At 38.9% G+C, this 13011-nt stretch overlaps 1 protein-coding gene across 1 annotated transcript in view; it reads left to right on the top strand.

Moving 5' to 3' along the window:
- Positions 1 to 1031: 1031 nt before the first annotated feature.
- HECTD2 (HECT domain E3 ubiquitin protein ligase 2) overlaps positions 1032 to 13011 on the top strand; it is a 67771-nt gene continuing 55791 nt past the window's right edge. Inside the window, exons 1-2 of the mRNA XM_077780443.1 lie at positions 1032 to 1104; positions 1420 to 1478. Coding sequence (XP_077636569.1) covers positions 1032 to 1104; positions 1420 to 1478 — 132 coding nt within the window. The remainder of the gene's footprint in view (positions 1105 to 1419; positions 1479 to 13011) is intronic.

The following is a 13011-nucleotide window of genomic DNA, read 5'->3' as shown; positions in this document are numbered from 1 at the left end:
CAGCTCCCTAGAATAAGTAGAAGGCCAGGTTACGATGACCCTAATTAAGCCTAAAGAGTTGGGACTATATCCTGGAAATTTAAAGAAATGTGCAGGGGTGGGATTGAGGGTAAAGGAGAAAGAGCCCTAAAGTTGATTGATCCTAAGACCACTTAAGTGTGAAGGAAGCCCGTTCTAGCCAGGAAGTGCCTCACACAGTGATCTCAAACCTGACTGACCAGAGGTACCCTCGTAGCACATCCAAATCCAATTACCCAAGCTCCCTCTACAGCACCGGTTTTCAACCTCTTGTTGCACAGTAGAATCGCCTGGGGGACTGTTAGAGCCTTCGTTGTCCACTTTCAAATGCAAGCCAGTGAAATCCACCTTAGGCTTCTTTTTAATTCTCAGATGTAGCTAGATTGAAAAATTGATGCTTTATATACTGAATTAAGAGCTCCATGGAATCAATGTTTTAACTATGTTTCTTCAAGTCTGCTTAGTTTATAGAGCAGCATTTGAAACGGACTGGTGAAAGGTATGGATTACATGAATGAGGCACAGCAGAAATCAGGGATGGTAGGAGAAATGAGAGAAACGGTGGTTAAAGCAGTTCTAGGTAGAGATGATCGAGAGGCCTAGGATACAGCCCTGAGAGAACCATGGAGGTGAGTGGTTTGGCTTGCTGTTGCTTCTGTGGAGAGGTCCACGGAGATAAGGAGACGAAACTGGAAATAGTGCGTGGATACAAAGGGCTGGTAGTGTGAACATTGAATACACTGAGGTTGATGGATTAGAGTGGAGGAGAATGTTGCAAATTAGTTGCTAATACAGTTTCTAACAGAAGTTAGAACAATATGATGAATGGGGAAGAAGAAGAGGGTAAAGGAAGAGCAGAAATAATAGTGGCAGTGAGGATGTGTTTGTCTATTTCAACATTTAAATCGGGTGAACAGGAACAGGGAGGAGGTTCTTCACAGGATAGGGTAGCAAGGAATGAAATGGGTTCAGGCAAGGGCTAGGTTTAATTAAGTCAGGCAGACGAAGGGAAAATGGGGAAATCAGTTCAGGGTTTCAAAGAGAAGTTCGCCCACAATGAAGGCCAGGAGGCTTGTCAAGTAGAAGGTGAGGGGAAGGTTTTGAGGGAAAGCATAAAGTTTGTGGAGAGGATTTGATAGGAAGTCAGTAGCAAGAATGAGAAGTTTGTATACATTGTATGAGGTGTGTATACATCAGCTTGGTGGAACCACTAGCCAAAATGTAACTACCAGTTATTAAACATCTATTATGTTTAGCTTTGGGCTAGATGCTAAGAAAACACAAAAACAAGGTTTAAAAAGAATTCCTGCCTCAGGGTAGGCAGGGCTAACACATGGAAACATAACAAAGCAAAGCAATGTGTAGAGTCACAATGAGCCATAGAAACAATTTGCGCCATAGGAGACCAGAGAAAGGAAATCAATGTGCGCAGAACTGTGAAGAAAGGCCGTGAAGTAAAGGTAATTATTTAAGCTGGCTGGCCATTGAAGGATGATAGGATTTGGATGGGCAAAAGAAACTGGGAAAAGTAATCCAGTGGGGAAAACAGCATGAACAAGGCTTAAAGAGAAGCATTAGGGAGCAGTACAGTGAGCCCAATGGAAGCATGCTGGGAACCTGTGGGAGGTAAGTAAGATTGCCTGGGGGCTGGAGCCAGATCACTAGGCACAGAAGTATGGACTCTTTTTTTTTTTTGTCTGTTGTTAGTGGGAAGCCACTGGAGTTGCTTAAATAGAGAGTGAATGACATAATGAAATCCATGGTGGTGATTAGCAATAGCCTGAAGGGGAGGAGGAAGAGTGCAAAGGAAGGAGCTCTGTAGCCGGTACCCAAGATGACAGGTGCATCCTCTCAGGTGGTGGCCATGTGACAACGGAAAGGGATGGAAGAACCCACATGATGTGGAACCCTATTAGGCAACAGAATGAAAAAGAAGGAAGATTGATACATGGAAGGATTCTGCAGCTTTCAGACAGGTTCTCTCAAAGAAAAATGATTACATAAAAAGCTGATCCAGCCAACATCATTCCAGATAAGCACATGTGTATGTAAACTCACATAAACTCTACCCATCTAGTGTTTGGAACAATCTAACATGTGGAGAATCTTGTGCCTTTTGTCCATCTTGTTCTAAACAAGAGGTGAGATGGGAAAGAGTGAAGGCTGTGCTGCCGAAGGTACTTTAAGCAATTGAATAAGCCACAGATATTACAAAAATACATCATATATGTATATGCTTAATACATCTAAGACATGTAAATAATAGCTAATATTTGAGTACCTACTCTACACTAAGCATTTGCCCTGTATCTCTTGTTTAGTCACGTGGCAACCAAAAGCAATCACCACAAGCACTGTGATGGTGAGGAAGAAAATCTTATTTCACAGAGAAGGAATCTGAGAGTCAGAGAGGTTACCTGTTCTTGCTGGAGGGTAAAATGGCCAGTAAGAAACAGAGTTTGTTTTAAAATTGAGACGTTTCTGACTCAAAAACCCATGCTCTTTCCATATACTGTATTGCTGGTCTGGGACAATGTGGTTCAAAGAACCTGCACCTTGTTATTTTTTGAAAGAGGATGTGGTCACAGGTTTGTTCAAAATTTTGCTACCTGTGATAGAGCTATTATGGAAGAGAAAGATGTGTTCAAGGATGTCTGATAGTGTCAGTTTTAGTGATGATATGAATATATCATTAAATTCTATGTACAATAAAGCAATCTCATTAAAGAAAAATAATCTGAGAGTCTTGAGACACAGAAAGGAAGGGCGATAGCTTATAAAAACGTATCCAGGGTATCTCTAATTTTGAGTGGGTTGTGAAGTCCGTTTGTCAATTTTTTTAATGGCACAGGCATTATGTAGTTGTCTGCTTATTCTCTCATTCATAACTAATTCAGGATTAGGACATGAGTAATTTGACTGTACTTAACAATTGGAGAACAAGTGGTCATTGTGCCTTGTGAGCCAGGGAACCTCCTCCAAAAGCACCATGTATGATACTGAATCTTCTTCGCAGGGCAAATGGGAAGATCAGATTAATACACATAAAGCGTTTAGCTTGACATAGTGAGCCCATAAATGTTGGATAATAATGTTATTATGATTATTTATCATTTGCAAACCAACATCTGTAGCTGGAAAGCTGTTTGTAAGCCAGCCAGCCCTTTCCATTTCCATCCTGTGGCTTTGGGACTTTCCCTCATAACTTTGTGTATCAACCCTCCAGCCCCGTACCACCCTGTCGTCCTTCTCCTTTGCTTCTGTGCACACATGCGCTCACGCATACACACACACACACACACACACACACACACTGAATTAAAGGACATCATGCATCCTCTGAGCTCTTCAGGGCTGGTGTATGCCTGGGTTCACGTGAATTTCTTTTTGAAGAGGAAAAGAAACAGCTTTAAAAAGCGGTACAGCTAGTGTTGCCGGAGCAGGAGCTTCTTTTGGCACAGTGTTTGGAAATTCCTTTGAGTTTGAGTTGAGGAAGACAGAATAGAGAAAGATCAACAGAAGACAACCGAGGAAGTAGGTGGAGCTGCGAAAGCTCTGGGAAGCTTGGGTTTCCCTATTTTTCTCCTGGTCTTGAATTGCAAACTGTTAGACTGCTAAGCCTTATATGAATAACTGGTTGTTTCTAAGTTGATATTTGTAACTTAGTGCCATTTTGGTATGCAGTCAAAAAACATCTTTGGGGGAATGATTGTAGTAAATGTATATGCCTCTTAAAAATAGAAATTATTGAAAATTTACTACTTTACTGAATTGAAAAGTCTGTCTGAAGTGTGAGACTAGTCATTAAGGAGAGCTCTATTTCAAATTACCTTGGTTTTGATCCACATGTTTTTATTAAAGAATAGCAAATTGGTTGCGGAATTGTGATTGGATCAAGTCAGACATTTTAAAAGTAGTAGTTTACTGTATAAAGATAATCTGTTGATGAAATTTTTTTCTATTCTTGTGTTGTAAGATAAGTGAATAAAATTTCCCATGCCACCTGGCTTTCCTGATAAGTGAATACTGAATTTTCTGAGCTTCAGTACTAACATTTCTTTAATATTGAGTAGGATTAGTTTTCAGTTATTTATAAGATTAATTAATTGCATCGTACTTTTTTGGTGTCAAGGTTTTGTTTCAGAATCCACCTCCTTATTCCCAATCTCTCTGAAAAGAATTAGTTTATGTCATGTAAAGAAAGCAATTCCACTTGGACTGGTGCTACTTAGTTTGGGAGGGAAGTTCACACCTTGCAAATAGCTAACTTTTCACATCTTAATAGAAAGCTATAGAGCAGTGTTAGCACTTCACATTTTATAAAGCAGCATCCTAATGGGGAACTGTGAAAAAAAACATAAAAAAAGAAAAACAAAATATCTTTATCCAGTAACAGGGCTTAAAATAGTCTCCTTTGTAGACTAAATACAATTGAGACCTTTCATCTGATGTGTCCCTAACTGGTAGTTTAGGTCAGTTTCTATTTAAAAAAAAAAGAAAATGGCAAAGCAGAGAATCTTTAATGCTTTTTATTTAAACTTAAAACATATATAAAAATTTTTTAATGTTTATTTTTGAGTGACAGAGACCTAGTGCGAGCAGGGGAAGGGCAGAGAGAGAGAGGGAGACGTAGAATCCGAAGCAGGCTCCAGGCTCTGAGCTGTCAGCATAGAGCCCTACGCAGGGCTTGAACTCATGAGATCACGACCTGAACCAAAATCAAGGGTCAGATGCTTAATTGATTGAGCNTTATGTCATGTAAAGAAAGCAATTCCACTTGGACTGGTGCTACTTAGTTTGGGAGGGAAGTTCACACCTTGCAAATAGCTAACTTTTCACATCTTAATAGAAAGCTATAGAGCAGTGTTAGCACTTCACATTTTATAAAGCAGCATCCTAATGGGGAACTGTGAAAAAAAACATAAAAAAAGAAAAACAAAGTATCTTTATCCAGTAACAGGGCTTAAAATAGTCTCCTTTGTAGACTAAATACAATTGAGACCTTTCATCTGATGTGTCCCTAACTGGTAGTTTAGGTCAGTTTCTATTTAAAAAAAAAAGAAAATGGCAAAGCAGAGAATCTTTAATGCTTTTTATTTAAACTTAAAACATATATAAAAATTTTTTAATGTTTATTTTTGAGTGACAGAGACCTAGTGCGAGCAGGGGAAGGGCAGAGAGAGAGAGGGAGACGTAGAATCCGAAGCAGGCTCCAGGCTCTGAGCTGTCAGCATAGAGCCCTACGCAGGGCTTGAACTCATGAGATCACGACCTGAACCAAAATCAAGGGTCAGATGCTTAATTGATTGAGCCACCCCGGTACCCCATATACTTAAAGACATTTGTTCACCTGTCTTTTGATACAGTGACCTTTGCTCAGTATCATAGGAATTCGCTTAATCTTTTGTAAAGTAGTTTTTCTGTGCATTACAGGTAGTCGCTGGACTCCTCAATATTGAATGATACATGCATTACATTAGGAGCACTTAAGCTGCTGTTGAAATATTTATCTTTGGATTTAAAAAATAAATTTCAGTAAGGCATGACCCAAAGTATAGATTGCTATATTTTTTATTCATTCAGATAATCTTTTATTCTTTATCTATAGTATATTTTATACCATATTTATACTTAACACTTTTCCAGCAAATCCCTTCATCCAAAAATGATACAAGAATTCTGAATCAGAATAATAATTCTGTTCTTTTTCCTAAGGTTGTATGTTATATTGGATCTAGTTTAGGAAAGTATGTTTTCATCTTTCTGGATCAGCTCTGTCCAATAGAAATATAATGTGAACCACACACGTAATTAAAATTTTTCCAGTAGCTACATTAAAAAGAACAAAAATAAAGAGGAAAAATTACTTTTAATAATATATTTTGTTTGGCCCAACATATCCAGAAACTTATATTTCAGTATTTAACCAATATAGACACTTACTGAGATAATTTGCCTCTTTTTCATGCTAAATCTTTGAAAATTGTGTATTTTACACTTACTAGATATCTGTTTGGACTAGCACATTTCAAGTACTCAGTAGCACCTTCCAGCAAATGGCCTATTAAGCAGTGCATATCTAGAAAATATCTTCTTGTCCTCCCAAGATTCCGTAACTTCTTTCTTAGTTTGAATGCCTTTTGTAGCAGTCCTCAGAGTCTCCTCCTCCTCCTCCTTGAGGTGGAAACTACTTTTATGATGATAGTACGTGTACTATCTGAGTGCAGAGTGTAGTGTTCTAAGGATACATGACACTTCACATTGCAACAAATTGAACACAGAAGCAGGTAGAAGAATCCAGGTGTCTTCTGTGAAATCAGATGTTAAAAAATAGATTTGCAAAATGTAAAACAATGGCAGTGTTCTCACTAAGATTTTCTTTTTTGTTTGGGAAGATAATATTTTCCACAAATGGGTTTATTGTTCTCTTAAAAGGAATTAATAGGGGCCCCTGGGTGGCTCAGTCGTTTAAGCGTCCAACTTCGACTCAGGTCATGATCTCACAGTTGGTGGGTTCGAGCCCTGCGTTGGGCTCTGTGCTAACAGCTAGCTCAGAGCCTGGAGCCTGTTTCGGATTCTGTGTCTCCCTCTCTCTCTGACCCTCCCCAGCTCACGCTGTCTCTCTCTCTCTCTCTCTCTCTCTCTCTCAGAAATAAATAAAAACATTAAGAAAAATTTTTTAAAAAAGGAATTAATACATGCAATAACTTTTAAGAGCGTAAAGGGATCCTGAGATCAGAAAGTTGGAGACCTATGTTGAATTTCCTTTGTTCTTTATTTGGCATTATTGATGACAGGTATTCTACATAAGTGTATTTTCCAACTAACCAAGTGTTATTGAACATTTTAGAATGCCCAAACATTGTTTATTGTATGGAGCATTTTCTAAAATACGTTATGTACATCTCACATAGACAATACTGAACATAATTTAGCATGTCCTGTTGACTGGATGCCTGTGACAGCTCTGCATCCAGAGCTTACGTAGCCACAGAGCTCTGCATCAAGTCCGTCTTCCTGTATGTACATTTGTAGTGTTCATCTCTTCAGTAAGTAAAACTTCCGCCAGGTGACCTGTCTAAATAGCTAAATGTAACATTAATTTTCACTTGATACAGTTTAAAGTGCAAGCATTTCCAGCTTGTTCACAAAACTGGCAGTTTGAACCCTGTTATGAATAATGAATTTCACAGATACAGAAATTAAATTTTAATTCAGTCTAACATAGTGGTGAGATATTATGGCTTTAAAATGTGTTTTGTGATGGAACAGAGCCAGCAAGGATTATTTTATCAATGATTGGTTTAGAATGTGAACAAAAATATGTTCTCTCTTGCAGCAGCTTTTGGGGGTTAGAGGATGAGCAAGGTAAATTTTATCAGGATCTTGAATATGGTGGAACTTGGTATTCAGTACAAAAGCTATTCTGAAAAACTATGAATGTCTTTTTTATTAGAATCTGAGGAGAAATATGGTAAAGAAATCAGAAGTTTAACTCAGGTGTAGTTTGTTCCTCAGTAAAGTTGAAAGTAGGAATTTGTATTAAAATAAAATTAAAGTTGACAGTATTATATGTTAACAGGAGCAGAGCAAGTACTGTATTTGTCTATTTACATTTTTTGAAATTACTTGTGATCATAAATAGTCAAAAAGAGACCACTGAGGTCAACGTTAGACACTAGTGAAATGTAATCTTTGATTTGTTATATAATTACCGCGCAAAAATTTTTCTGCTGTTCTTTGGACTCATGGTAGCCTCTCCCTAGAGAGTCAAGTCTATTATTTACTATACCAGGTTTAAATATTTTGAGGTTTTTCCTCAATGAATTCTTGGTGTTTTTTCCCCCTCCATGTTCCCTGTTTGTGCTTATCTTCGCTCTGTAACAGCTGGTTGGGTATCCTGCTACTGTCTGTTCTTCAACACATCCAGCCCACTGTTGGTAGGCTGGCCACATTCCAGGACTTCATCCGAAGTGTTCTCCTGTAGGACTCACAGATCGCATTTCCAAAACTCCTCACAAAACCAGATGTATTAATTGTGGTAGATCCAATTCTCAGAAGACTCAAAAAGTAGTGATCTCTAATCTTTAATTTAGTCTGATGTTTGATGTCAATTAATACCCAATAGCTTCTCGAGTTGATTTTCTAATTTTTAGTTGACCTGCCTGTTTCTGCTCCCGTCCATGGCATTCCTGCAGTGCACGGCATGCTGCCCTGTTTTTCCTCATGAAAGTATTGAGTTTTGTGTTAAGAGTTCTCTTGTACAAGCTCGTGTGGGGCAACAGCTGTTTTGAGAGTTTGGTTTTATTAATCTGTAGTGTACTGTCAACCTGTAAAATCGTCCATGATTTGTTTCATGTCATCTCAAGTATACAGTATCAAGAACACAGCCGTCTAACAAAGAGACTTGCTAAACCAAGGATTTTTTTTTTTCATGTCATTTAAGGTTTTTTTGATTATAAGGAACAGAAAATAAGGCCAGATATGCCTCCTTTTTGAAAAAGGGAGGGGGCACCTGGGTGGCTCAGTTGTTTTAAGTATCTGACTTTGGCTCAGGTCATGATCTCAGGGTTCATGGGTTTGAGTGCCGCATTGGGCTTCAGCTCAGAGCCTGGAGCCTGCTTCGGATTTAGTGTCTCCCTTTCTCTCTGCCTTTTCCCCACTCACACTCTGTCTCTCTCTCTCTCCCTCTCTCTCTCTCTCTCTCAAAAATAAACATTAAAATTTTTTAAAAAAGAAAAAGGGGGATTTGTTGGAATGACACATGCACGCATGTCAGAACCAGAAAGCAAAGTGGAAGAGAGACGGGCTACTTTCTGTGCCTCTGCTGTCTTACTCTTGGCTGGGCTCTCTTTTCCATATTCCTTCATCTGAAATCTGGAAAGACCTCCTTCTGATAAAAGGCTAGGAAGCATCAATGCCCTTTATGTCAGGTTACCTCATGTGTAGCCACGTAGGCTACAGATGGCTGCCTTTTGGTTGAGTGCCATCTCTGTTCCCATCCATGGCCATTCCTGCACAAAGAATGGCAGAAATGCTATACAGACCACAGAAGCAAACATGGATTTGGTAGCCGTGAAACATGCTCAGTGTATCTTCCCTCAAACCTTTGTACCCTTCCAGCCACTGGCCTTTCTCCCCTTCTGTGAAGCTTCTGGACAGAGCAATCCCTGCTCATTGCCTACATTCCTAACTTCCCATTCATTCACCCATCCATTTCACATAGTTTCTGCCACGACCTCCCCTGAATATGTTGTTTCCAGTGTCCCCTAGATTTCACACTTGCTCATTCAAGTAGGCGCATTTCAGACCTAACCATTCTCCATCATTTAACATCATTGATCGCTTTGTTCTTGCAACTTTATCCTCTCTTAGTTTTTAACACATCGCCTTTTCTTGGATTTCATATCTCTTTGGCCATTGATTCCTTATCTTCTTTGTCAGCTTCACCATACATGCCTCAGAGATACTGTAGGTTCAGTTCTAGGGCACTGCGAGAAAGCAAATATCACAATAAATTGAGTCAAATGAATATTTTGGTTTCCTAGTGCATAGAAAATTATGTTGACCCTATACTGTAGCTTTATATCAAGTGTATAAAAGCATAATGTCTAAAAAGCAATACACATACCTTAATTAAAAATACTTTATTGCTAAACAGAGCTATCCATCATGGGAGCTTTCAGTGAGTCATAATCCTTTTCATGGTAGAGGGTCTTGCCTTGATTTTTTTTTAAAACAAAGCCTTTTTACTTAATTATTATTTTCTTTAGTGGATGGGGAGAGGGGCAAAGGGAGAGTGAGAATCCCACACTCAGTGTGGAGCCCAACATGGGGCTCGATCCCATGAGCCAGAATCAAAAGTCGGACACTCAGCCTACTAAGCCATCCAGGTGCCCCGGCTTGGCCTTGATGTTGATGGCTGCTGACTGATGAGGGTGGTGGCTGTTGAAGGTTGGGATGTCTGTGGCAGTTTCTTAAAATAAGACAACAATGAAATTTGTTGCACTGATTGGTTTTCCTTTTACAAGCGATTGCTCTGTGGCCTCTGATGCTGGTTGATAGCATTTACCCACAGTAGAATTTCTTTCAAAGTGAGAGTCAATTGTCTCAAACCCTGCTGCTCCTTTTCCACTAAGTTTCTGTAATAATCTAAGTCCTCTCTTGACATTTCAACAGTCTTCACCAGAAGTTGATTCCATCTCAAGAAACCACTTTCTTTACTCATCCATAAGAAGCGACTCATTTGTTTAGGTTTTATTGTGAGATCACTGCAGTTCAGTCCTATCTTCAGGCTCCACTTCTGATTCTAGTTCTCTTGCTCTTTCTACCATGTCTGGTAGAGGTAGTGACTCCCTCCAGTGAGGGGGCTCCTTGCTGAGCCCCTCAAAGTCATCCCATGAAGGTTGGAGTTAACTTCTTCCAAACTCTTGTTTGAAAACTCATGGGAATACTGACCTCTTCCCATGAGTCACAAATGCTCTTAATGTCATCTGGAATGGTAAATCCTTTCTAGAAGTTTTTCAGTTGACTTTGCCCAGGCCTATCAGAGGCAACCCTATCTATGGTAGCTATAGCCTCATGAAATGTATTTTTTAATAGAAATCTAAATGTCTGATTTAGATTTAATATTTAGTAGACAGTGTAAATGTCTGCTCGATATATGAGCTGTAGAATGGATGTTGTGTTAGCAGGCATGGAAACAATATTTGATTCATTGTATATCTCCATCAGAGTTCTGAGTGACCAGGTGCCTTATCAATGAGCAGTAGTATTTTGAAAGGCATCTTTTTTTTCTGAGTATTAGGTCTCAACCGTGGGCATAAAATAGTCAGTAGGCCATATTGTAAACAGATATGCTGTCACCCAGACTTTGTTATTCCATTTATAGAGCACTGGCAGAGTAGATTTAGGATGATTCTTAAGGACCCCAGAATTTTCAGAATGGTCAAGGAGCATTGGCTTCAAGTTAGAATCACCAACTGCATTAGCTCCTAGAAGAGAGTCAGCCTGTCTTTTGAAAGCAGGCACTAACTTCTTTCTGTGAAAGTTTTAGATGAATCTTCTTCCAACAGGAGGCTGTTTTGTCTACACTGAAAAATCTGTTGTTTAGTGCAGCCACCTTCACAAATGACCTTAGCTAGATCTTCTGGATAACCTGCTGCAGCTTTTGCATCGGCACTTGCTGCTTCATCTCACACTTTCTTGTCATGGAGACGGCTTCTTTCTTTAAACCTCATGAACAACTCTGCTAGCTTCCACCTTTCCTCCTGCAGCTTCCTCACCTCTCTCAGCCTTCATATAATTGCAGAGAGTTAGGGATATTAAGTATGCTCTAGATATTAGCCTTTGGTTGAAGAGAGTGTTGTGGCTGTTCAGATCTTCCATCCAGATCACTAGACCTTTTTTCATATCTACCATAAAGCTGTTTTGTTTTTTTATCATTTATGTGTTCATGGGAGTAGCATTTTTAATTTCCTTCAAGAACTTTTCCTTTGCATTTGCAATCTGGCTGTTTGGTGCAACAGGCCTAGTTGTCAGCTTATTTCATGCATCAAAATTTCTTCTTCACTAAACAGAATCACTTTTAGCTTTTGATTTAAAGTTAGATACGCAAGTCTTGCTTTCACTTGAACACTCAGAAGCCAGCGTAGGGTTATTAGTTGGCCTAATTTCAGTATTGCTGTTTCTCAGGGAATAGGGAGGCCCAAAGACAGGGAGAGAGATGGGAGAATGGCCGATCCTAATGGAGTTAGAACATTTATCAGTTAAGTGTGCCATCTTATGTGGGCATGATTTATGGTGCCCCAAAACAATTACAATAGATTAAAACAATTACCAAAGATCATTGATTACAGATCACCGTAATAATAATGAAAAAGCTTGAAATATTGCAAGAATTATTAAAATGTGACACAGAGACACAAAGTAAGTAAATGTTCTCAGAAAAATGGTGCTGATAGACTTCCTTGATGCAGGGTTGTCACAAACCTTCAATTTGTAAAAATGCAATATCTGTGAAAATGGATAAAGTAAACCATAACAAAAGGAATTATGCCTGTATTTCCCACAGTTCTGTCCTTATATTTGTTTTGCGTAACAGTGGCTATACAACAGTGGCATAATGATAACCCTGTCAATTAGGAAAAAATCTATTACTTTGACATGAGAAACATGCTTTTGCCTAGTGAGCATTGATTCCTTTTTCTGGTCACTTATGAATCATATTCTTATGAAACCCAGTCTAGAATCTTCAAGTTTTTGCATATTCTTAAATTATATGCCTGTTCTCCTGAAATTTGAAATAGAGCATTTTACGTCCCTTATTTATTTTATAATTTGTGGGAGAGTTCTGTGATTCTCATTATACTTCACATTTGGAACTGAAATAGCAGTTACATTTTGCCATTGTTTTGGCCCAGCCCTTCATGCCTCTCCATTCCCTGTTCCTATTGTCCTGGTCAGACTTCCTTGGTTCAGACTCCAGATTTCCTCTGATAGGCCTGGGTTAGCTTCTAGTATTATTCCCTTCGGTTTCTTCCCTATACTTCTGACAGAGTGATTTTTCTAAGATACAGATATGATCCTGTCACTCCCTGTTTAGAAGACCTCAGTGATTTTTCCCTTTCTCCTTCAGCCGCATCATCTCTACTCCATAGCCTGAAGGCTTCATGATAATGGTTCCTGCCTACTTTTCCTGTCTTATCTTACTGGGCCATTCTCCCTTCCTAATTCTCTTTTCAACCACTCTGCTCCTTAAATCCCATTATTGCTCAGTCTTAAAAAATGGCTGTCTTTGACAGTTATCGGTAGAAAAAACAAAAACCTTCCTTTGTATATTAACTTACTAGAGATATTTAAAGCCAAGTTAACAAGCTCCATTATTGAGAGGCCATTCATTGATCTCATTTTACAAATTGGTTACTTTTATTAATTACTATGTGTAAATGAAATACATAGTGCATCAAATTTGGCATTTGCTCCCACTATCAT

The sequence above is a fragment of the Crocuta crocuta genome, unplaced genomic scaffold (genome assembly GCF_008692635.1).
Source record: "Crocuta crocuta isolate KB4526 unplaced genomic scaffold, BGI_CrCroc_1.0 scaffold170, whole genome shotgun sequence".
Classification (NCBI taxonomy): Eukaryota; Metazoa; Chordata; class Mammalia; order Carnivora; family Hyaenidae; genus Crocuta; species Crocuta crocuta.
This window is presented reverse-complemented; position numbering and strand designations above follow the sequence as displayed.